Source organism: Acartia tonsa, chromosome 4 (assembly GCF_053477335.1).
Source record: "Acartia tonsa isolate MP-2025a chromosome 4, ASM5347733v1, whole genome shotgun sequence".
Taxonomy (NCBI): domain Eukaryota; kingdom Metazoa; phylum Arthropoda; class Copepoda; order Calanoida; family Acartiidae; genus Acartia; species Acartia tonsa.
The window spans coordinates 40,889,056-40,912,583 of NC_137263.1; the positions used below are offsets into that span (position 1 = coordinate 40,889,056).

The 23,528-nt window shown below is 32.0% G+C and overlaps 1 protein-coding gene across 1 annotated transcript; it reads right to left on the reverse strand.

The window, feature by feature from the left end:
- Window positions 1-10,567: 10,567 nt before the first annotated feature.
- LOC145317176 (receptor-type tyrosine-protein phosphatase S-like) lies at window positions 10,568-23,307 on the reverse strand. The gene is made up of 19 exons (XM_080158126.1): window positions 23,145-23,307; window positions 22,351-22,520; window positions 21,945-22,055; window positions 21,405-21,627; window positions 21,075-21,173; window positions 20,757-20,799; window positions 20,529-20,659; window positions 19,717-19,842; window positions 19,220-19,292; window positions 18,614-18,760; window positions 16,756-16,813; window positions 16,295-16,441; window positions 15,875-15,934; window positions 15,505-15,576; window positions 14,635-14,747; window positions 13,509-13,664; window positions 12,581-12,726; window positions 11,410-11,580; window positions 10,568-10,745 (listed from the first exon to the last, which is right to left on the reverse strand). Exons 1-19 carry the CDS (start codon window positions 23,158-23,160, stop codon window positions 10,657-10,659), a joined length of 2,151 nt encoding a protein of 716 aa, XP_080014252.1. The 5' UTR covers window positions 23,161-23,307; the 3' UTR covers window positions 10,568-10,656.
- Window positions 23,308-23,528: the final 221 nt, after the last annotated feature.

The window sequence follows — 23,528 nt, forward strand, 5'->3', positions numbered from 1 at the left end:
AATTTAAATTTTATTAAATATTTAGTATTAAAAATGCGCTCAAAGCGCGCAAAAATTTTTTTTGTTAGAGATTTTTTTTTTTTTTTGGGGGGGGGTTTACCCCCCCAAAATTGTTTGGGGGGATAAATACCCCCTCCTAAATGGTTGGGGGTGCCTACGGCACCCCCAGGGTAGGGGTAAATTTTAAATGGGGGGGGGGGTAATCCTCACATTACCCCCCCCCCTTGGACGTCTATGCAGCATAACTTCTAGGCTGGCCTTTTAAATTCTATAGAGTTTGGCATAATATTAAGATTTGAAAACTAATTTAAAAAATCATATACGAATAATTTTTTGTCCAATTTAAAATATTTTTAGAATTCTTCCCCTTTCTTATTTCACTTTCTTCTACAAGTTTAAATGTGTTTATTTAATAATAGATTTATGATTAAATTAGTTTCTCCAATAATTCTATTCAGAATTTTAAAGAATAATAAAAGATAAATCATAAAAAAAACAAATACTATCAAATAAAAATGTTACCATCTTTCTGAATATCCTTTTTTAGTCTGCATGTAGCGAAGGAACTTTAACGAAGGAAAAGATTTGGGTCTCCTTTACAGTGCATCCATCTACTTATAGGTCCAGGGAAGATTTTTAACTATTTTTGGGGAGGTTACCTCCACCCTCCAAAGAGAAATCGTCACAAGAAAAAATTACCCCCACCCAAATTTTTTTTTCTTTCTAAAACTACAATTGAAAGGGGGTAGGTTCGACTTCTCCCCCTCCTCAAGTCCTACTAAAGGCCTCTAGGGGCGTAACCACTATGTCTTATAGTGTAGTAAATATTTCTTCTCACATAATGAGTCCCAAATTCAATATGGTCTGTGTGTGACGGTTAGTAATCTAAAGACAATTAGCCTTCAATTTCCATTATAGAGAAACTTAAATGTAATGCTTAAATAGTTACACAGAGGGGTTAGAAGGCTTTCATTAGAAATCAACTTGAAGGTTTCTAAGTGTTTGGCTATATTGCCCATAGCTTTTCGTTAGAGTTTTAAATTATTTTAGTTTGTCATTGGGGTTTAAACCTTTTGATTTGTTGAATACTTATTTTTATAAATTACAATATATATGTAATTCAGTAAAGTAGATATTAATTATTGAAGACATAAACAATTTAAAGAAAATAGAATCAGAAAATGACAACAGTAAATGGTATCTTAGAAAGAAATCAATAAGATTGACATTTTTGTTAGAAAGTACAACTATCTTAAGATCAATTCTTGAAAAACTGCCAATAAATATGGAAGGCACTTACTTTGACTTACTAACAGACAGACCCTTGGACATTCGACATTCCATTCTCATTCCAAATTGACTCAAATTTTTAATTTAAAATATTAAAGATACTAAACTTTAAAAGTATGTGGATTTTAGGAAGATTTTTACGATTGGTTGTTGAAATATTTTCTCTTAGTTTGTACTTTCACGAGGGTTATCTGTGTGTGTGTGTGCGTGTGCGTGTGTGTGTGTTGTAGTCCATGAATTCAAGGTTAAAAGGCTGATACCCTCTTCCAAGCCCCTATAACCCTCCCCCTTAACTACCCCCCCCCCCAAGCCAACTTACTCCATGGGAATTCATCCAAATTTGGATTTAAAGCAGAATCTCTTATAACGCATAAGATCTAAACAACCGCCTCCCCTTCCCTATTGTAGAGGTCTCTATTCTTTTTATGAACTATTTTCAATTAATTACCAAAAAGACATGACAATTAGCTTTTTCGGATCATCGAAAGAAAACGAAGTAGCGGGTTCCGTAGAATTTTCATAGTAGCTTTTGGTAGGTTAGGTAAATAAAGCCCCCTGATCCGCTTTTTCTTTACAAAATCCTGAATGATTGGGATGGGAAAGGGTATTCCACCTTCCATATAAAGGATTTTACCGTATTTAATTTAGCATATAACCCTACACATGCAGATTATGTTGAAATAAACTATTCCACCCCCCCCCCTTTCCCTGTTTTCTCTGGTATATTTATAATGTCCTTAACATTGGGAGAAAATTTCCTCCAAACTCCCACTCTTTCCCGACAACCAGGGTTAACAAACCCCATGCCACCCCCATCCCATTCCCCCGACACATATGTTGTGATAGGGTTAAGGTCATATGCGTTGAAAGTTTCTCAACCCTGCCGCTGCACTGGCTATTTTCATAATATCAACAAAATTTATAGCCGTTGTCACAAATTAAGGCAACTAAACACCTAAATCTTATACATGGTATTAAACTAAACTTAAATCAAGAAATCAACCATTTAAAATCTTAGGTTTTGTTTGATTTTAATACCATATATGTAGGATTGATTTTTATAGTACCATAATTGCCATACATTAACCCTTATTAAAGAAGACGTTTTTAATGGAAACGATGTAAAATATATAAAAATCAATAAAAATAAGTCAATAACTAAAACTTTAGATGCATAATATATCTATTTTTGTGACTTAAACTTATCTAATATGTGTACTTCTAATTAAGTAGTAAAATTGTCAAAATTTCAATGTCAAATTGCAATGATTTATTTGAATAGTTTCCTTTCTATAAACTATAGTAATTAGTATTTACCATTAAATTTATAATTAAAATATTTGCATGTTGTTTTTAACAAATTATTAGATAAATGAAAACTTTAACCATATCTATAAAAGTCAGTAAAGATAAACCGACGGACCAATTGTTGATTTATGAAAAATTATCAGCCGTATCTTTGCAAGAAAAATTAGCTATATATCTGTAATAACATCTGAGAAAAACAAACTTCTCATGTAAAAAAATTATATCCGTGACAGCGACAAGTAAATCAATATACAACTTAATGATCGTATCAGGTATAGTAACATGCCCTGAGTAACATGTAATAAATTATATCAATCAAATCAAAATCAAAATATTTATTTCAGTCAACATATTAAAACACAATTATATGATACGAATATTTACATAGGTATATTGTTTATATAGTTTTATTTTATTTTATTTATTAGAGCAGGAAATGGCAAAATACCCCATCTTTTAAACACCGATCCTGTATGTGAATTATATTCAGCATTAGAAATACATCGAATAGCTTTCTTCTGCTGTTTAAAGACATCATTAATAAGACTATCATATGTTGAAGAATATGCTATAATTCCATAGATTAAATGAAAATGAAAAGTTTAATAATATAAGGATCGCATTGCTTCAGGGTTTAATATTTTTTGACATCTTCGTAAAACAAAAAGTGATTTTGAAAGCTTAGCATTTAGTTGTTTAACATGGTACTTAAAAGTTAGGGCTGGATCAAAGTAAACCCCAAGAAATTTTATAGCAGGTATATCTGATTCATGATTTACATATTCTAATTTTTTAATAAGTTGCTCATTTGGGGAAGGACAGTCAATATTATTTTCATTAATATAAATATTTATTTCATTCCATGGAATTAGATGAGAGGAGGGATGGAAAATAGTAAACTTTGTTTTTAAGGGATGAAGAGACATTTTGTTAGTGCGAAACCAAGTAGAGACTTTTTGCAGTTCTGAATTTACAAATGAAACTAAATCTACTAGATTATGCCCAGATGCAAGAAGTGTAGTGTCATCACAAAAAAGCAAAGTATATAAAAGAGTAGATTTGGGTAAATCATTAATAAAAATAAGAAACATAATTGGGCCAAGTATTGATCCTTGTGGCAAGCCAAGTTTAATTTCGCGAAGAGTGGATTTGGTAGAATCAATACAAACAAATTGTTGCCTATCTGTTAAATAGTTTCTAAACCAATTAAGATTAGACCCCTGTATACCTATCTTTTCTAATTTTTTACACATAATGTCCACAGGAACCATATCAAAAGCTTTGGTTAAGTCACAGAAAATTCCAACTGTATATTCATTATTATTCATTGCAGTTGAAATTTTGTTAAGCATATGAATCATAGGATGAATGGTAGAATTGCCTTCCTGAAAACCAAACTGATTAGGATGAATAATGTTATGTTCATTTAAATAATCTTTCAATTGAATTGAAACAAATTTTTCTAAGATTTTACTAAATACTAACAATAAGTTTATGGATCTGTAATCATTTAGGTTTTCAGGATTTCCACCTTTTTTAAAAACTGCTGACACTTTAGCTATCTTAAATTGAGAGGGGACTAAACCATGCCTTAAAGATAAATTAAATTTTCTAAATAAATGTTTCTTATAATTTCACTATGATAGCATTGATTTAAATTCTTTTTTTTTTTGTGGTGTGGTGTTAAAAATCTTGACTTATTTGAATATTTCAGAATAATTTATATAATATAGAAATATGTTTATAAAACAAGAATAGAAAAGTTCATTAGAAATAAAATAAATTCCATAAAATTTCAAATCAAATAAAAACAGTATATCATGCTCATAGAGTACTGCCAGACGGCGTGGATCTAAATTATAGAGATGTTGCACAACTAAAACTATTTGTTGTCAATAATAAAGACACGAGGCTTTAGGACTGTGAATCTACATTGTTGCCCTCTAGTAAGAATTTACATTCCAGAATAGTTAGAAGACTTGCAGTGAAGCTTCGCAACAGACAAATCAGAATAATGAATAAATTAATGATAATTATTCATGATATTATTAATAATTAGCAACATATGTATGTTAATAATTCAATAGTTAAGGTGCAGTTTTGTGATCATTTAGGATATACAGGATTTAGACAGTAGAGATGAATTTATTCTTCAACTAATATAATTTATGTTGGACTGATTCTTGTGACTGACCATCTAGGATAATAAATTTGGGGAAACAAAGGGGTGTAGATCAATTAAATACCTAATATATGAAGCACCTGGATATCCGTACGTCTGAATCAAAAGATCTCATTCATGGCTGAACCGATCATGTTCGTTTAAAAAAAAAAACATAAATTACATATTATTTTGGTCCTTTCGTGGTTTTAAACTATTTTAATGCAGCAGATTCAAATTTTGAAATAAATTGGAAAATACAGGAGGTTTTATTTTCTTTATAACTAATCCCTGCAGGTTACCATAACTCTGTGGTAATTTAACCTTCAGTGTCATAACCTTGCGGGGCTACTCTGAATCCAATATAACCTAACCCAAGGTAAAACAAAGGGTGTTCTTAGCAATTTGAGGGAAACCGCCATAACTTACTTCGGGTATAGTCCTTTTCACGACATCCCTCCATAAGGAGCGATTCTTCGTATTTTTCACAGTATCTTTTCTCCTATTTCTAGCCCCTGCGGGGGGCTCTAACCCTGCGGGGCCAATTACCTAACCCTGTGGGGCAATCACCTAACACAATATAACCTAACCTAACCTAAAATAACCTATAAAAAGCCATTTTAAAAATACGAAGAATCGCTCCTTATGGAGGGATGTCGTGAAAAGGACTATACCCCTTACTTCTTATTCAAATAGACAGAAGATTTATTGAAGAAATAAGAAGGAATAAAAATGTATATATAAAAAAGTTATATATCAAATGTTAAGCCATTTTTTTCTGACTATTTTAACGGGTTAATTTTATTTTCTGAAAGAAACAGTGTTTAAAGTACACCTGCCTTGAAGAATATCAGATATATATGATTTTAGATAGAGAAATCTATAGACATCGATTAATTCTTAGATTCCTACAACAATTAGTGGCGTTCTTTGAGAGTTTAATATCTTTCAAGGGGAGGAATTTCCAAAATATTCCAATAATAATGTAAGTGTTTGAATGTACATAGTATTCTATATATTTAAAGTATAATTAGGAAAAAGCTTTACTCATCTTGAAAATAAATGTTGGTGTCGGGAAATGAATTGAATACAAATCTTGTGATTGAACTTGAGGGAGTGCATTCACCTCTGCATATTCATTGTGAATCATAATAGTGTTTCATATCGCTACAAATTGTAAAAAGGATGACAACTTCCATAAATGCGAAACTCTGAAATGGTGGGACAAACGATTATTAATACTAATATTGATGCATACATCTAAACAAAATTGTAAGTAAATTTGTTGCAAAACTTCTGAAATACAGGATAATGTTTAAGGACATACTTACATTTTTAGGACTTGATTTTTGAGATGCTACGCTTATAACATTGTACCTAAAAGGAATCAGTAATCCAAATATCAGATGAATAGAATGATTATAACATACAAAAATTTGTTGTCAAAAAAGTAAAATATCAGCATGTTTTAAATGGACGTACGGACTTTCTGATAACAATTATAGAGTAACCACGCTTCCTTAATCGTACCTCTTGTCATAGGGATCATCATGCAAAAATTGAAGCAACGGGAGAGATGCAATTTAAGCTGTTGTAATAATATGTTATCTTATAAATTTTATAATTTGAGACATACGCGGAAACGAAAGCACATTGAACTTGATGTCCTTGGTGTTAAGGCAGAATTTGTCTTTCAGTTTGGTAATGGTCACATAACAAAATTTATCAGAACAATTGCTCATGAGAGAGGGGGGCAAAATACCACTGTAACTAAAACTTAGCTTTCTTGTAAAATAATCTTAAAAGTTGAATGCTATAATACATACACAAGCTCATTTTGTTCCAAAGGAGCCACCTTCCATTCTTAAGGCCCATACTTTGAATTCTAAATTTAATAGGGGGAATATCATCTCTAAAAACCAGTTTCAGAACTTTTTGTGATTAAATTGTAACATTTGCTACGATATAAGTTTTATTCTATCTTTAATTGTTTTTTTTTTATAACTCTATCAAGCCCATTTTAAATGGATTAGGTAGGTTTAGAAAAAAAGCAAAAATTGCTCTCTATGACTATTAGAATCTAGTAGTTTCAGTTCTGACTGATTAGGCTTAAACAATATATGTATAGTATACCAGGGATCTCAAGGGATAAGACAATGGACTAAAAAATGTTTTACACATCCTAATTACTATAAACAATATTACTCCTTCTGTAGATTAAAATTATTGGTGGAAAAATTTGGACATTGAAGGTTTGTACAACCCAATGAAGATATAATAAAAGTACCCAATGTTTTTAATCTAATTAAAGAGAGATTTTGTTCATAAAACTTTGGGTACCATTGTAATTAGGGTTGGGCCGGATACTTTTTTGGCCGGGTACCGAATATCTGGCTGATTTCTAGTGCCGGATATCCGGTTCCGGCTGGATATTTGGCCAACGTTCGATATCATGCAAATTACGAGATATACGGCCCAACCCTAATCTTAATTTATATTTAGTTTAATGTCCCCTTCATCCCTGATGCACATAGAATTTTCTATTTATACAGTAGTTAAATGTTACTTCACAGGTATATGACAATGGCGATAATAGTTATTTCTCGCATCGTATTATAAACGGCTTTCCGCGGATATAGAATGTACAATTATAAGATTTTTTATATAGTTTTTTTAGCCCCGAAGTGCCGAAGGCACGGGCTATAAAAAAGGTTTTAATCTTATGATTGTACATTTTTATATTCGTAGAAAGCTGGATGTAATACGATGCTAGACATAGTTTTTTTTTATGGATGAGAACCGGTTCCTTTCCACCGGATTCGAATGAATACGAGAAAGAATCTTTACCCTCAATTTTTAGTTGTGCTAAGCTATTTTATTCTATTTGTATAACTCAATATATGTGTGAAAATTTTGACAACTCTACTGAGATAAGGTTTTAAACAAAAGGTAAGAAAAAAATGTAGGGGTAAGTGATCTTAAGGGATAAGACAAATAATGAATGACAATTTGATTAAAAATTGTAATAAAAATAATCACTTCCATCTATGGATTGAATGAAAATTTTGGACAAAGTTAGCTTAGTTTGACACAACCAGTCAAGATTAGATAAAGTGCCTAAATATCAAATGTCCCTTTTCTCTCTGAAAAGTACGTACTCAAATATTGCATAATCGATTGCATAATCGATTAAAATCTACGAAAATCTTTTTCTATGTCTTGCTGTTAGTAAAGGGGAAAGTGACGTAGTGAACCAAATTTTAGGAATTAATTCACATTTGGTGGGAACAAACCTTCAATTTTATCTTGGATCAAAGTATTAGAAAATTCACGGAAATTTTGTTTTGTATACAAAATTTCTTGAATACATAAGGGACATACTTACATTTTAGGATTAAGTTGTAGAGATACTTCCATTACAGCTTTAGAATAACAATTGCAAAAAAACAAATAAAAAATAGATTTTTTTTCACAACTGTTTTAATTTATCCCCATATTCCTGATAGCTAAGCTCTACACTTAGATCACTTGCTTTCAATTCAGGGTATTCAGAGCTACAAACTATTGCAGGTGCGTGGAGTGATAGGTCAATTTTTTGTACATTAATTTATCCTGTCACCTAATCAGATAAGGTACAAAATCAGAAAAATAAAATAATTATGTCTAAAGATTAAAAACAAGAATTAACCAATAACATTATAATAAAATATATACCAGAAGGGTGCCGAAAGGGCATGTATCGACCCTTCAAATTTATAGGAGTAAATACACCCCCTAGGTTTTCACTCTCAAACGACTGTCCACATTCCCCTTCACAAGATTTTACAACCTTCTGATACAACTCCTTAGTTTTGGGTTTAAGTTGGGTGTCAAAATTTTAGGTTCGTTTCGCGCATTCTCCTGGGAAAACCCTGTGCACACCACTCATTAAAACCAGGAAGCAAGACAAAAAGTTGACTAACCATCTTACAACATTTTTGAGAAATCAGCCTGGGCGCTAATTCCGATTAGAGAGAGCAATCCTTGACTTTTTCATCTCAGCGCACAGTGAGGCAAAGAGAGAATTAAAGTAGAAGCAGCTTTTAGTGTCTATGACGTCACACTATACAAATGACCAATGATAGGTCAGTATACATTTTAATTGACTAATAGTAAAATTTATGCCTTCCTTTCATTGGTCATTTGTATTGTATTACATTTTTTATAGGCACTATAAGCTGCTTCTTAAAGTAGAGTCTCCATGGGCTATAAAATCGATCGTTGGTTCACTATAAATTTTATGTGGTTTAGTTCTGGTTTTGATTGTCACCTCGCTAGAAAATCAAAAAAATATGCTACGAAAAAGGTTTTTAAATACTAACTGTCAATGGTTTATAAAAAAAACAATACACAAGATAAGATATTGTAAAAAATTAAGTTTCAATTTGATTTTTACATTGACTCATAGGCTTACAGTAGACAGTTTTTTTTAAAGATTTACAGAAAAGTGGTTTTTGCAGAAGCTTAGAGTCTTGTAAAAGTCTAAAAATTAGTTCTTTGGTATGAAAAAAAAAACAATTTTTCTTTATAGAACCCTAAAATGGAACTGTAATAATCAAAAATCATTTTTCATTGATTTTCCCCACAGTGCATCAGCGCAAGACTCAGCACACAGACTGTGTTGGTTCAGATTATGCTGAAATTTCTCTACTAAATCTCACAAATTGTATGTGGTCTATTTACAATCCCCAACCCCTCCACCAATATTTGTATTGAATGTAGGCAAATATAAATGAAGGAGACTTATTTCAATGTTTTTTAAAACTAAGTGCCTTGTATTTCTCTTCTGTTACACCAACTTTTCATTATTTTATCTTTTGGAGATTTATTTTCAAAACCCTTCAGAAGAAAGAAATAATTCAATTTAGTGTAAATTTTATATGATTACTATCGAATTGAATGTCTAATTATAAACGAACTGAGAGGGTTAAAATGGTTGTGGCCCAATGGATATATTATTACTTGGATCACAACATCCCCTCCCTTCCTTGTGGATGAACGAACTAACAAATAAATTATGTCCATGTTAACAACCTAAATTAACGACAATTTTCCCCCTGTCATAATACACACGTATATTCTATATCAATTAGTGTTCCAATCAAAGATTTGGGAAACTGCTAATTTCTCCGATTTGGAAAAAAAATACAGAGAGCGCGCTGCGCAAAGAATTAGATAAACAAATTCGCAGCGTCGAGGGGATGGTATGCAAAAACTACGCAAATCTTAAGAATTTATTTTTAATTGACAAGAACTTAAAAAGTAAAACTTATTGGCATTTGGTGTCTAATAATATATTGTTAATTAAAAAAACCTCTGCGCTGCACTGGGCTTGCGAGATGGTAACTTTACAAAGTGTCTCAAAAATCAGCCATGTGACGTCATAAAAATGCGGGATTTTTCATCTCTTTTTTAGGGATTTTCATCTCTCATTTTAATGACGTCACATGAGTGATTTTTAAGACATTTTGTAAAGTTACTACGAGATGGATTTTCCGGGAAGCTTTATTTAACCATTGCATTGGAAACATTTTTGCTAAGTTCCCCTCAATAATTACTTTATGTATGTGTAAAATTTTTAATTATGCCTTTTTAGAAGTGTAATTACTCTATTATTAACTAGAATATCCAGTATCCAAAGGGATTAGACAATGGATGATAATTGATAAATATAAATACCACTTTAAAATTATTGGCGGAAAAGTTTGAACTTTGCTAAATTTTACAGTTCAATCATTATCTATTAAAAGTCCCCAGTAATAACAAAGGTTATTTATAAATAATTTATTATTAAATTACATCAAGTTAATTAGTTACAAAAGTATAATAAAACATATAATTATCAAATAAGAAAATAATCACAATTGATTTAAAAGTTGATAGAATAGTTTATATTCTGGTAAAGATTCCAGTAGCTGGGGTCTGTGACATTTCATTGTGGTGGCTCCCTGGGTAATTAGGATTATATCAATATTTTAGGCATGAAAGAATGGTTCTATTGTTTCAAAATTAATCATATAGCTTTTAAATTTATTACATTAAAAAGAAGACTGTAAATGATCAAAATACGCAAAAATGAAATAAAAATTATATAGTATTATAGAGAATTTTTCACAAAACTACAAAAAAATTATCTTTTTAATCCTTGTTTTGATGACATGAGCATTGAGCCCCTAGGGGCCAACAAACGGGAATTAAAACTAAAATTTTCAATTCTACTGTCCGCGGAAACGGTGTAAAATACAATGCAATAGATAACTATTCTGACCCTGAACACAATCACATGCTAATTTGACCTCGAATTTGAATATTGGCCAGTTTAGCATTCATTTACATGGTTGTATAGGTTTCGTGATTTTACTTTAAATACTATATTTTTCAGTATGACTTCGAAATCAATTATAATTCGCTAGGAGGATCCTGTTTTAAGCCTAAAACAATCCTGTAAATGGTTAAATGGTTAATGATATGACAAATAGAATAACCGTACCTCTCCATAAATATTAGAATATCACTTTTAAAGTAATTCATTACTCTAATAAAATATATGTTCGAAATCAATTCATAAAAATTTTAAGATTGCATTTTTCATTAAAAATATTGAAATTATTCCTGAATCACGTTGACTTTGTTCTCAAGTTTAAACTGATCCCTGGCGTATGAGAGGAGGGTGTAGAGTCCCACCCTGTTGACCCCGTCACTAGACATGACGACCACTGGCTGGTCGGCTTCACCTGTCTCCGCCTCCCACCTCTTCAAACCCTCGACAAGATTTAGTAAACCTAAGAAGAAAAAATATTATATTTAATTCATCTAATCTAATATTTTTCCGAAAGATAGTTTTGTCTGTTTTTACAAAATACTGTAAATGAATCTAAAAATATTTCTCAACATCCATATGGTCATAGTTCTTTTTAAGATTTTCTTTTCTTTGGATAGAGAGGTGGGCATAGGCGTCCAAGGGGGGGGGGTAATGGGGCGATTACCCCCCCCCATTCAAAATTTACCCCTACCCTGGGGGTGCCGTAGGCACCCCCAACCATTTTGGAGGGGGTATTTACCCCCCCAAAACAATTTTGGGGGGGTAAATACCCCCCGCAAAATAAAAAATCTCTAATAAAAAAAATTTTTGCGCGCTTCGCGCGCATTTTTAATACTATATATTTAATAAAATTTAAATTACCCCCCCCAAAAATTTTACCCCGGGGGTAAATTTTGGGGGAGATAAACTAAATTTACCCCTGCCAACAGATTTCAGGGGGGGGTAATTACCCCCCCCAAGCAAATTTTACCCCCGGGGTAAAAATTTTGGGGGGGGTAAAAAAAATTTGCGGCGCGCTTCGCGCGCCATTTTACCCCCCCAAACACGAATTACCCCCCCCCTAAAAAATTTTTACTCCCCCCAAAATAAAAAGCTTGGACGCCCCTGGAGGTGGGGAGAAGATTTATTAACCCCATTAAAAAGAAATGACTTATTGAGATTGTTTTCCACGTCCTCAAATTATACTACCTGTCCCCACTATAGAGTGAAATTGATAAAGATTAGAAACAAAGATATTATAGTATTAAATGGTTAATCTAAGCCTGCAATCCTCCAAGAATAAGGTGTAGCCAACAAGCGAAATAAATCTAAAATAATATTTGGGGGCAGATAAAAAGGTCATCAATTCTAATGAGTGTTGCCCCCCAACGACATCTGAAAATTACGTTGAGGTTTTGTGATTTTTCTTCGAATTGATTTCGTTGTTTGTATAAGCTGGCAAGCCTCGATGAACTTATTACCTGAAGGATAATTTTCCAGGGTGAATATTTTGCAAGACTTCTTTTGTTTGGTTACGCCAGCTACCAGTGAGGATAGGGCGGATGCGCCGGATTTAGAATCATCCGTCTTCTTTTTGGTAAACGCAGTAGCTGATACTTCGTGCTTCCTATAATTGCGCTTATATTTTATTTTGAGGTTAGGTTAGGTTGGATTTATGGAGCAAAATATTTAACAATAATTTGCCTTATAAAAAATTCAAGAATTGTTTTTAAAGAAAAATTTTAGATCAGTTGAAAAATATTAAGCTTATTGACAACGTTGATGGTGTCGAAGTTAACTTCCAGTTTGAGGCATTTTATGCAGGTGATTCAACCCACCCAAGTTGTTTGATTTGATTGTCTATTACAAACAAGGATGACAACATCCATAAAAGCGAAGCACTGAAACGGTAGGACAAACGGACATTAACACTTGTATAGTGTCAGAACTGAATAATCATAATATAAATGTATAAGAGTCAAAGCAAAATTGTAAGTAAATTTGTTGAAAAACTGCTTGATTCAGGATAATGTTTATGGACATACTTTCATTTTTAGGACTTGATTAAAGAGTTGCTTCGCTTATTACATTATACTTTGTTGTCCCAGGAATCAATATACCAAAAATCAGATCAATCGGATGATTAGATCACATAAAAATTTGTTGTTAAAAAAGTAAAAAAAAATCAACATGTTTAAAATGGACGTACGGACATTTTGGTTATGATTATAGAGTTGCTACGCTTTCTAAATCGTACCTAACTATTAAAAAAATCACCATGCAAAATTTGAAATCGATAGGACAATTCTAACATGCCTAAATTAACGAAAAATGCTATCCGTTACGGACGTACGGACGGAAGGACCCTAATTATAGAAAAGCTTCGCTTTTAAAAATATTATTGTTTACCTAATATTAACAGTAAATGAAGAGTAGTGCAAAGACTCGTGTCCATTTAGCAACTTCTGATCCCCGCTGGGCTTCGTACCATTGCCCAGCTTCTGTACGTCCGTGGTGGACCCGTTACCCACGGTGTCCTGGTACTCATACCGTTCATCTGGTACTCTGAAACAAATTTAAAAAATCGTAATCAAAGAGAGAAATATTTTTCTTCAGCATAGGTCACTGAAAATAATAACTTTTTTTTTACTTATGTTTACCATGCAAAACTTAATACTTCCTCACGGTTTAACTAATTTACAGTGCAAAAAATGGATTTAATTAGAATTTTAAAACATTATTAGGTAGATAGTTTTTGCTTGAAAGTTTGCATAAATTATTTTTTTTCAAAATATCTATTTTAGGTGCTAAATTTTCTATAAAATAGAAATTGATTTTAAATAAATCAAATACCGGCAAATTAAGTTTTTTACTATAATCAAACACTCTACCCCAAGGTCTGAGCAAATTGATTTATGATAAATTTGCTCAATTTTTATTTTATTTTTAAAATATAAATTGCAAGATCTGTTGTCCGCTGCCGCTTTTGTGACTTCAGCTGCAATCTTAATGCTTCAAAGTAAAATGGCATAGCAAGCAGCTGATAGTCGAACATTTTCAATAATCTGTAGCCAAAAGCTGCGGACAAATTAAAATGCCTTCAAATCAAGGATGATTACATCCATAAAAGCGTAGCTCTCAAATCAGTCGGACAAACTAACATTGACAAACTACTAAATCATCTTATGATCTTGCTTAAAAGGAGCATGCTGACATTTTGCTAATTATTATAGAGTTGCTACGATTTTTATATTGTACCAAACAGTTTCAGGAACCATCATACAAAGTTTGTTAATAGATTAACGAACTGAACTATCCTATGCTAACCTATTAAAATTCAATAAAAGGAACCCAAAACTTTTAAGTCAAGGAATAAGAATTTTTGATTATAAAACTTTGTATACCAGTGTACATAGATTCTTGTCAGTTGACGATCCGTACCAAAAATTTTATTGCTTTGTCCTTTAAATAATTTATGAAGAGACTTGAGTGGAATTTCATTATTAATTATTCATAAAATTAGAGTATAATATACCTTTCTACAGTAAATACTGGCCCATACGTGGTAATTTTCTCAGGCTCATTCGGGTAGAAATTCACAAATTTGCCGCTTATTTTCATTTTTTCAAGGATTACTATTGTGCCAGCCTGAAATAGATATTACTCCAATTAGCTTTAATTGGTTTTATATTGGTCATTAATTATACAATACATACTATATAGAAATGTTATTTATGGTGGAGTTTTATTTGTAGAGGGAACAAGGTTAAATACATGCATTGGTTTCACAGTTTTTAGAAAGATCAATAATAAAGGACGAGTTGAAAGGAACCCTGTTAAAGTAAGAAAGAATCTGTCTACATGCGAGTTTCATGACAGGACAACATGTTTTTGGCATGAATGACATTAGAGCGTGCACTGGAATTTGCCCTAGGGGTGTGAATCTTTAGAGAGTCAAAAAGGTAAAGGCATGACCCCCCAAATTCCATCCAATACCTTTCCCTCATCCTACACGACAATTAATGACATAATATCGACATTCCGATATTTCAATTAGATAGTCTTATCCTTCACATATACTTTATGGCCTTTTTTTAAAAAAAAAATGGCAATGGCTGACATATTCTAGACATAACGATGTTTTAATAACATAGCATACTTATAATGTCGATATGATACAATTTATTGCTTTGATTTTGTTTTTTGTTGGGTATGAGATTGCGTGAATTTTTACTTTATATTTTTTTGAAGTCTAAGGTTTCGCACGTTTTGATCTGTGCAGGCTTTGTTTAAACTATGTATTTTAAGCGTCTTTTTTTTATGTAAATCATTAAACATTTCATCCTTCCCTAGCCTCTACCATCTTGTTTAAACTTAAATAATGACGTCATAAAAAACTACTTACAGAAGTATCATAAACCATGGACCAGAAATCAGAAATAGTAGAACTCAGCGGCCACTCTGTTACTATGAACTCCTATAATTTGCAAGGTTTTGTTATTAGTACCCTAAAGTATTTTCAGTTTTCTTCAATTACTTTTAACATCCAACTAAACTCAAGACTGAAGAGGGTGCAATGTCCACCGAAATATATTTTAATAAAAAATAACTAAGAAGTATCAAAGACTTTTTCACTCAGTTTTGTATCCTATAAAGTACATCTTAAACGATTTTAATATACTAAAAAAATGAATGCTCTTGAATTTTTCATTGGGGGAAGGTTATTCTATATTTTGTTTACATATCCCTGTATCCCCACAAAATTAAGAACATACCTTAGATCTTCTGAAACCATCAACGTACACAGCATTGATATAGTCAGAGGAAAGGCTTCCCTTAAAAGAAATTTCATAATTAAAAAGTCAATAGAAAAGGGCTAGAATTAAAAGGATAAAAATAACATACAAAACACGAAAAGTCATTAGAATTTTTTACTCAAATTACTTAATTATTCTGACTTTATACATAATTTGTACTTTAGGTGTTTTTTAAATGGTCAAAATAAACCCTCTTTTATCAATTTAGCTTAAAACGGACACAACATCGGATAAAAAAACAACAATTTTTCCTCTATGATCTTTCCTTATAATTGCAATGTTTTTTTAAATGCTAGAATGCAAGTAAGATAATCAAATAACGACCTTTGCAAGGAAAACAATTTTTTTTTGTGCCAAATAATAATAAATCCTTTGTACCTGATGTGACGTTATGTAGGGTCTGTGTGTGTCCGGAGGAACTATCAAATGATTCCGATTTTTCTTTCGATTTTCATCCCTATGGGCTCCGGCGCATTCGCCCTGTCCCAACGGGCTGACCAGTCGGGTTAACAGCTCATGCTCGCACTTAAATTAGGATATGATGAGTAATGAGTATATATTTATTTTCCTTGTTTTGAAGCTACTCTATAAGTGTTTATATACGTCCATCTTTATTTCTGTATGGTAATATTGGTTAATTTTCATTCGTGCAGTTTCTTTATAAATTTTCCTTATTTACTCTTTCTTTCTCCTCCCCTGCTCTCTAAAATAGTCTACAGCTCTCTTTTAATTATATTATTTTACTTAAACAAAAATGCTATTGAAACTTAAAAAAGCTTTACATTTGTAAAATAGTTTAGTCTATTTGTAAAGTCTATTTGTAAAATTAGAAATGCTACCTTAATTTCATATTCACCAATGTCTTGTTTTAACATTTTGTCAATATCTCCTCTACTTCTTAATTTAAATTTTAAATTTGGATTAAATTTAAAAAAATTAACCATAAATTTGGATAAAAATGATAATAAGATTTTCAAATATGTAGTAATTAGTAACTGAAAAGTGCTTCCTATATTTCTAGAAAGTGATGACTCTATGACTTGAATGTTGAATGTTGCCTAAAATTAGCAATGAAAAAAAAGATGAATAGGTTTCGTGATTTTAAATGTTATTAACATATTTAGACCACTGTTTTAAATCTTTTAAAACCACTGCACCTTTCAGCAATAATTTTAAGTATAAAATTACAAAAAATGATTTTTTAAAAATCCCATACAATCATGGACAAATTTGGACTAAACCCCGAACCACTTCATTATGCAATCTACATTTTCCTGGATATTTTGTCTACAGTAGTCCATAAGTGTACAGCTTTACAGTACATTGTTTCTATTTGTTAAAGCAACACGTATGATAAAAGAAAAAGATTTTTTAAAAAGTAAAATGCTTATATTTGAATCAAAATCTATATTTTTGTATTTTTTACCGATCCACGTCATTATGCAAATCAAAAGAAAATCAATGAGAAAACGTTTGTTTTGCCCTTTTCTTCACTTTTAAAAAATGATTCTGATAAAATAACAATTTTTTAAGGGATTTATGCATTAATTATAATGAAAAACAGTTTAAGGTAGATTTTAATGATTTTTCCAAATAAGAAATAATTGAAAAAAAGAAATTCTATCCCTATCACTTTAGAGGACAGCTGCTGACCCCCAGTCTTATGGATGAAGCTAAATACATGTTAAAGATAAAAATTACCCTGAAAAGTATACAAAAATGTTTTTTGATGTGTTAAAAAAATCCATTTTAAAATCTTGATTTTGAGGATGATGGCCTTTAAGATGCTCTTACTGGTGGTGAAGGTGAGCTAAATGTTATCTAAGTACATGACCATTACAACAACTTGTCTATTAACCTATGTACCATTTTTTGTAGTCATAGCAGCCTCCAGTGGAGCCTCTCGACATGAAATATAACCATTATCTAAAAACTACATTATTTACTTTATGAATTTAAGTAATTAAAATTGCAATTTTTTTCTTTTTTAATATTGCTTGGCTGGAGGCTGCTATGACTACAAAAATTGGACCATAGTTCAATATATAAGTTTTCTTCAAGGGCATGCACTTTGATAACATTTAGCTCACCATCACCACCAGTAAGAGCATCTTAAAGGCCATCATCCTCAAAATCAAGATTTTAAAATGGATTTTTTTTAACACATCCAAAAACATTTTTGTATACTTTTCAGGCAAATTTTTATTTTTTACATGTATTTAGCTTCATCCATAAGACTGGGGGTCGGCAGCTGTCCTCTAAAGTGATAGGGATAGAATTTCTGTTTTTCAATTATTTCTTATTTAGAAAAATCAATAAAATCTACCTTAAACTGTTTTTCATTATAATTAATGCATAAATCCCTTAAAAAATTGTTATTTTATCAGAATTAATTTTTAAAAGTGGAGAAAATGGCAAAACAAACGTTTTCTCATTGATTTTCTTTTGATTTGCATAATGAAGTGGATAGGTAAAAAATACAAAAATATAGATTTTGATTGAAATATAAGCATTTTATTTTAACAGAATCTTTTTCTTTTATCATACGTGTTGCTTTAACAAATAGAAACAATGTACTGTAAAGCTGTACACTTATGGTCTACCGTAGACAAAATATCCAGGAAAATGTAGATTGCATAATGAAGTGGTTCGGGGTTTATATTATGGCTGCTTTACTTAAAAATAACAAAATCTTACCTTAGTTTTAAAGAGGTACAAATATATCTATGTATGATATGATATATAAGCCTGTACTGAGCCTGGGTGGCCACCAGGTTCATCCGCTCCTTCCTGAGACTTTTCAACTTGCCACAGATGTCCACCTGCTCCTCTTCTTCCAGTAAACTTAAATATTGAATTATGAAAAAATAAAAGAAATTTAATGCAAATTTGATTTCAGCTTAAACTATTTGTCAGGGATATACGAACTGACACAAAAAGCCTCGACTTTAACAATTTGTACCCGGACTCTATTTATAAAATATGCATTTGATTAAATCTTAGCAAAAAAGTTTCTTATCAGAGCAATAAAAAAATTTCAATTAATAAAGACAATTTTGTTAAAAAAAACTACTTTTTGTTAATTTATTGGTGTACTTTATCAGCTTTCTAGATTTAAATTATGATCAACTTTGCTTTTTTTTCTTGATATCTCTTATGGTTTCCGGGATAGCAGGGAGGAGAGCGTCAAATAATTTTACATTTCTCCATATTTATAAATACCCTTTTGAATAGACCTAATTTCTTCAACATGAAGAGCTTTTGTACGTGCTAAAGATTTAAAATCCAATTAGCATTTTATACCTGATATTATAATCTAGAAGAACATAAACCCCTGTCCTCCCACTTCCATCATTACAATGGACAACACAGGGACCTAAACAAAAGTACAACTTATGACTTTCTAATATGCTTAAATATATGCATATTAGTGCTCTAAATTTATTTTCAGGACCCCCAAAAAACCCTTTTGATTACTGTCTGTAACCTTTTCTTTAGTCTAAATATCGAAAAATAAACTAAGATAAAAACAGTCACCTAAACATTAACAAATAGACCTACAGGAAGCTAGCAAAAGTGGCTGACTCAGATTATGACGTCAAAAAAATTAACCAATGAGAGGCCAGTATACACTGTAATTGACCAATGGTAAAATTTATATTGGCCTCTCATTGGTAATTTTTTTTTGGCGTCATAATCTGAGTCAGCCACTGTTACTAGCTTCGACCTACAGGCATAACACCATTAATAATAAAATTTTATATAGATGCATCTGATTTCAAGAACTGCAAAATAAATACCTGTGAGAGGGGAGGACTCAAGGTTGTGTATGATCCTTCTCCTGAGGTCCAATAAGGTTTCAATAACAGGTTCTCCATGGCAGGACCAATCTGTGTACTGGAACTGAACAACTTCTCTCTCCTCTCCTATTGGAATTAGAAGAATTTTCGGGTATAGTCCCTTTCGTGACATCGCACCTTAAGGGGCGATTCTTCGTAATTTTGACAGTAGGTTTTCTCCTATTTCTAGCCCTAGGGGGGGGGGGGGGCTCTAACCCTGCGAGGCCAATTACCTAACCTTGTGGGGCAATCACCTAACCCAATATAACTAACCTAACCTAACCTAAAATAACCTATAAAAAGCCATTTTAAAAATACGACAAATCGCCCCTTAAGGTGCGATGTCACGACAGGGACTATTCCCGAATTTTCAACATCAATTAACAGTAAAACCACATTTTGTGACAGTATTGGGATCACTTTAAAAAATAGGAAGATTGTTTACAGAATAATAAATGTTCTAATTTAAAGAGTTTTCTAGAGTTTCCACCAGATAAGAACCAGGGAAATGATTTAAGAAGACTGCAGGTGCAGAGTGTTCACCAGACCTACACCAGAACTTAGAATAAGATTACCTGGAACAAGATCCTGCAGGTGCAGAGTGTCCACCAGATCTACACCAGAACTAAGAATATGATTACCTGGTACAGGATCCTGCAGGTGCCGAGTGTCCACTAGACCTACACCATAACTAAGAATATGATTACCTGGTTCAGGATCCTGCAGGTGCAGAGTGTCCACCAGACCTACACCATAACTAAGAATATGATTACCTGGTACAGGATCCTGTAAGTGCAGAGTGTCCACAAGACCCACACCTGGGCTGAGTGTCAGCTTGAATTCTCTGATCACAAAATTTGCAAAATGTGTTTCTTTTACATTTTTCACTGTGAGATTTCCATATCTAAAAAATTTAAATATTTAAAGTAATGCTTAAATTTTCTTTATAAATATTAAAAGTTTTAATTAAATCACAAATAACTTATTTTATTGATGTTTACCTTTCTTGATTTCCCACCGATGGCCAATATTCAACACACATAACTAAATAAATAGGAAAACAAAGTTATTAGATATTCCTTCTTTAAAGATTATCTAGTTGTACATCAGACAGTCCGTATCATTTAAAATCCTACAGTATGTTTCAAAAGTGAATAATAAATCTGTGAATTTAGCTCTAAAACCCTAAAAAGTGTTTGGTTTTCCCCTAGATTTTATGTATTAGTTTTTATCTCATTATTTTTATTGAAAATTGAATTGTTATAGGTATAGGTAATTTTTAAGATTTTATTGTTTTTAAAAAATTCTTTACTTGTTACCTCTGATAAAATCGAAAGTTTTGGTAAGCATAACAATTGTAGAGGATTTTTGCTCCCAAATCATTTTCCAGAAAGTTGGTACAGTTTTATCCAAAGGTCCTAAAAATTAAAATTGATTACCGTCAAATTATTATTTTTTCTCATACAATTTAAGTTGTTGAAGACTCAATATCTGTCAATTACGACAAGCAAACAGAACTTTGCTTTTCAGGGAAGCTTAAAGTTATTTGCATTTAGTGTTTTTTCTAAAACTGCTATGCAAACAGTATTTTAGATATTCAGACCAACCAACAAGTAACGTAGAGTCTTTTAATAAGTTTATTTGCATGCCTTGTGTTAGAATATATTTCCTATCCTTGTAACCAGTGCACAGGGAGGCATTAATATACTCCCCCTCCACACTCACACCATTATAATCATAAGGTATACAGTCAGCTGTTCTGTTCAGGGCCTGGTTGGCCGCCAATTGAGCGGTCAGCGTGGGCAGAGACTCGTCCACAGTGATGGCGGCTGAGAATTCCAGTTTATACACGGCTGGCTCTTTCTTTCTGTCCTGTTAACAGAGTTTTGTTATTAATTAGTGGCTGCGTCTCTATAAAAAAATAAGAAACTTAAAGGAACAGAGAAGGGAATGGGGGCAGAGGAAAAAAGAAAAGGATTTAAAGGGATGGAGGAGAAACGGGAAGTAAAGTTACTTGGGAGTAAAGTGAATTATCTTCACTACTTAAAAAAAAAATCCAAGACAGACAGAAGGACAGACAGGCACAAACAATTAAAGAGTAGCTTTGCTACTAAAACAACATCTCAGATTCTTAAAAGCATAGCTTTTCTATAATTTATTTTAACTTTATTTTTAATGAAATAAATTACCTTATAAGCAGTTTTAAATTCTTGAACAGAGATATTAGAACAAGGAAGATCCCACCCAAGGCCTCTTTGGTATGTCAACAAATAATCATTCAGGACTTTCTCATTTTCAGCCTAAAGAAGTGAAACTGATGCTTATATTTTGTTAGAAAATTATAATATAACAAAAGAGGGAGAAGGGGTTAAATTACTGAATGTCCCCTTCCCAAGGACCTTGTGCCGACTTTCAATTGGGTCTTAGAAAATCCACGAAAAGCGTCGGTAATATTAAAACAGCCAAGTCGCTACAAAAGAGCAGAAAAGGGGAGCAGGTAGTTGTCTGGTTATACATCTAAAGCTTTAAGCTTTTTGGAAGGGGGATTATTAGCATGATATTTACCAAGGTTTTAAAAACAAAAATAGACTGTACCTTTTGTAAATTCTTTGGTTTGCTGATAACCTTTCTGTAATACTTGAGGTTCGACACAACCACCAGGACAAGAGTGAGGAGGATGGCTCCAAACCAGGTCCAGGTTCCCTCTGTCACCACGCACCAGGGCTTTAGGTCGTCTTCTGTGGCAGGCACCCGCCAGATGTAACCTAAAAATAATCAAATATATAAACATAATTTTAATGATAACTCATTTTAATATAAAAAGGTTAGGTGTATTTTATCTTTTTACTAGATATTTTTCCATGAAAATACACGTAGTCTTTATGCAAGTTTTTATCTATAAAGGGTAAAAATGGGTCAATCTCAAGAAGGAAGGAAACATTGATCTGTAAATTATACTGGCCTCCACAGTTTCATAAGCACGTTTTCTCATTCTTTGGCTTTAAAATAAGTTTTAAAAAATCATGATTGGTCCAAACACACTCTAAGTAGTGAAAAACATCCTATATGAGATATATGCCCTAAGGTGCCAGGAGCGTATTATCATTTGAAAAGCAAGACTGGATTTGGATTATATAGCATTGAGTTCTGATATATTGTATCTCCGATTAACCTAGCCCTTTACATTCTAGCAAGTAAAAAAGCATCATTTACAAAACCTTTAATTTTTTCTCATTATTTTCAATTATTTGTTCAGGGAATATTATCTAAAACAATTAATATTCTTTAAATTATCATAGATAATAATCAAAACTAAAAATGTCACAAATAACATCTTAATTAACTGATTAAACAAAATTAATACAAAGAAATAATAAAAAATTGTACACCTTCACTTTTATCCATGCTAATGATGAGAAAATCAAACAACACAAAAATTGTCACATATTTGTTTCACTATTGTTTCCAATATTTTGAAAGAATAACTGAAAAGAAATGGCAGGTAGGTAGTTGGTTATTTTGCCTTCTGAACGTAAGCAAAAAAATAAATATGTGCGTGCATGTGTGTGTGTGTGTGTCTTTACGTGCTTTTGCGTATATGTGCGTCCGCTCGCGTGCGCGTATATGCTTTTCAAGGGGTGGTTTAGAACAATAATTAGTAGTCAATGCGTCAGAATATAAATTATAAAATTCATACCAAAGTTACGCATTTTTTGCGTAAAAATAGATTAGCTAGTAGAGGGGCATATAAGAATTATGTATAACCCTGCAGG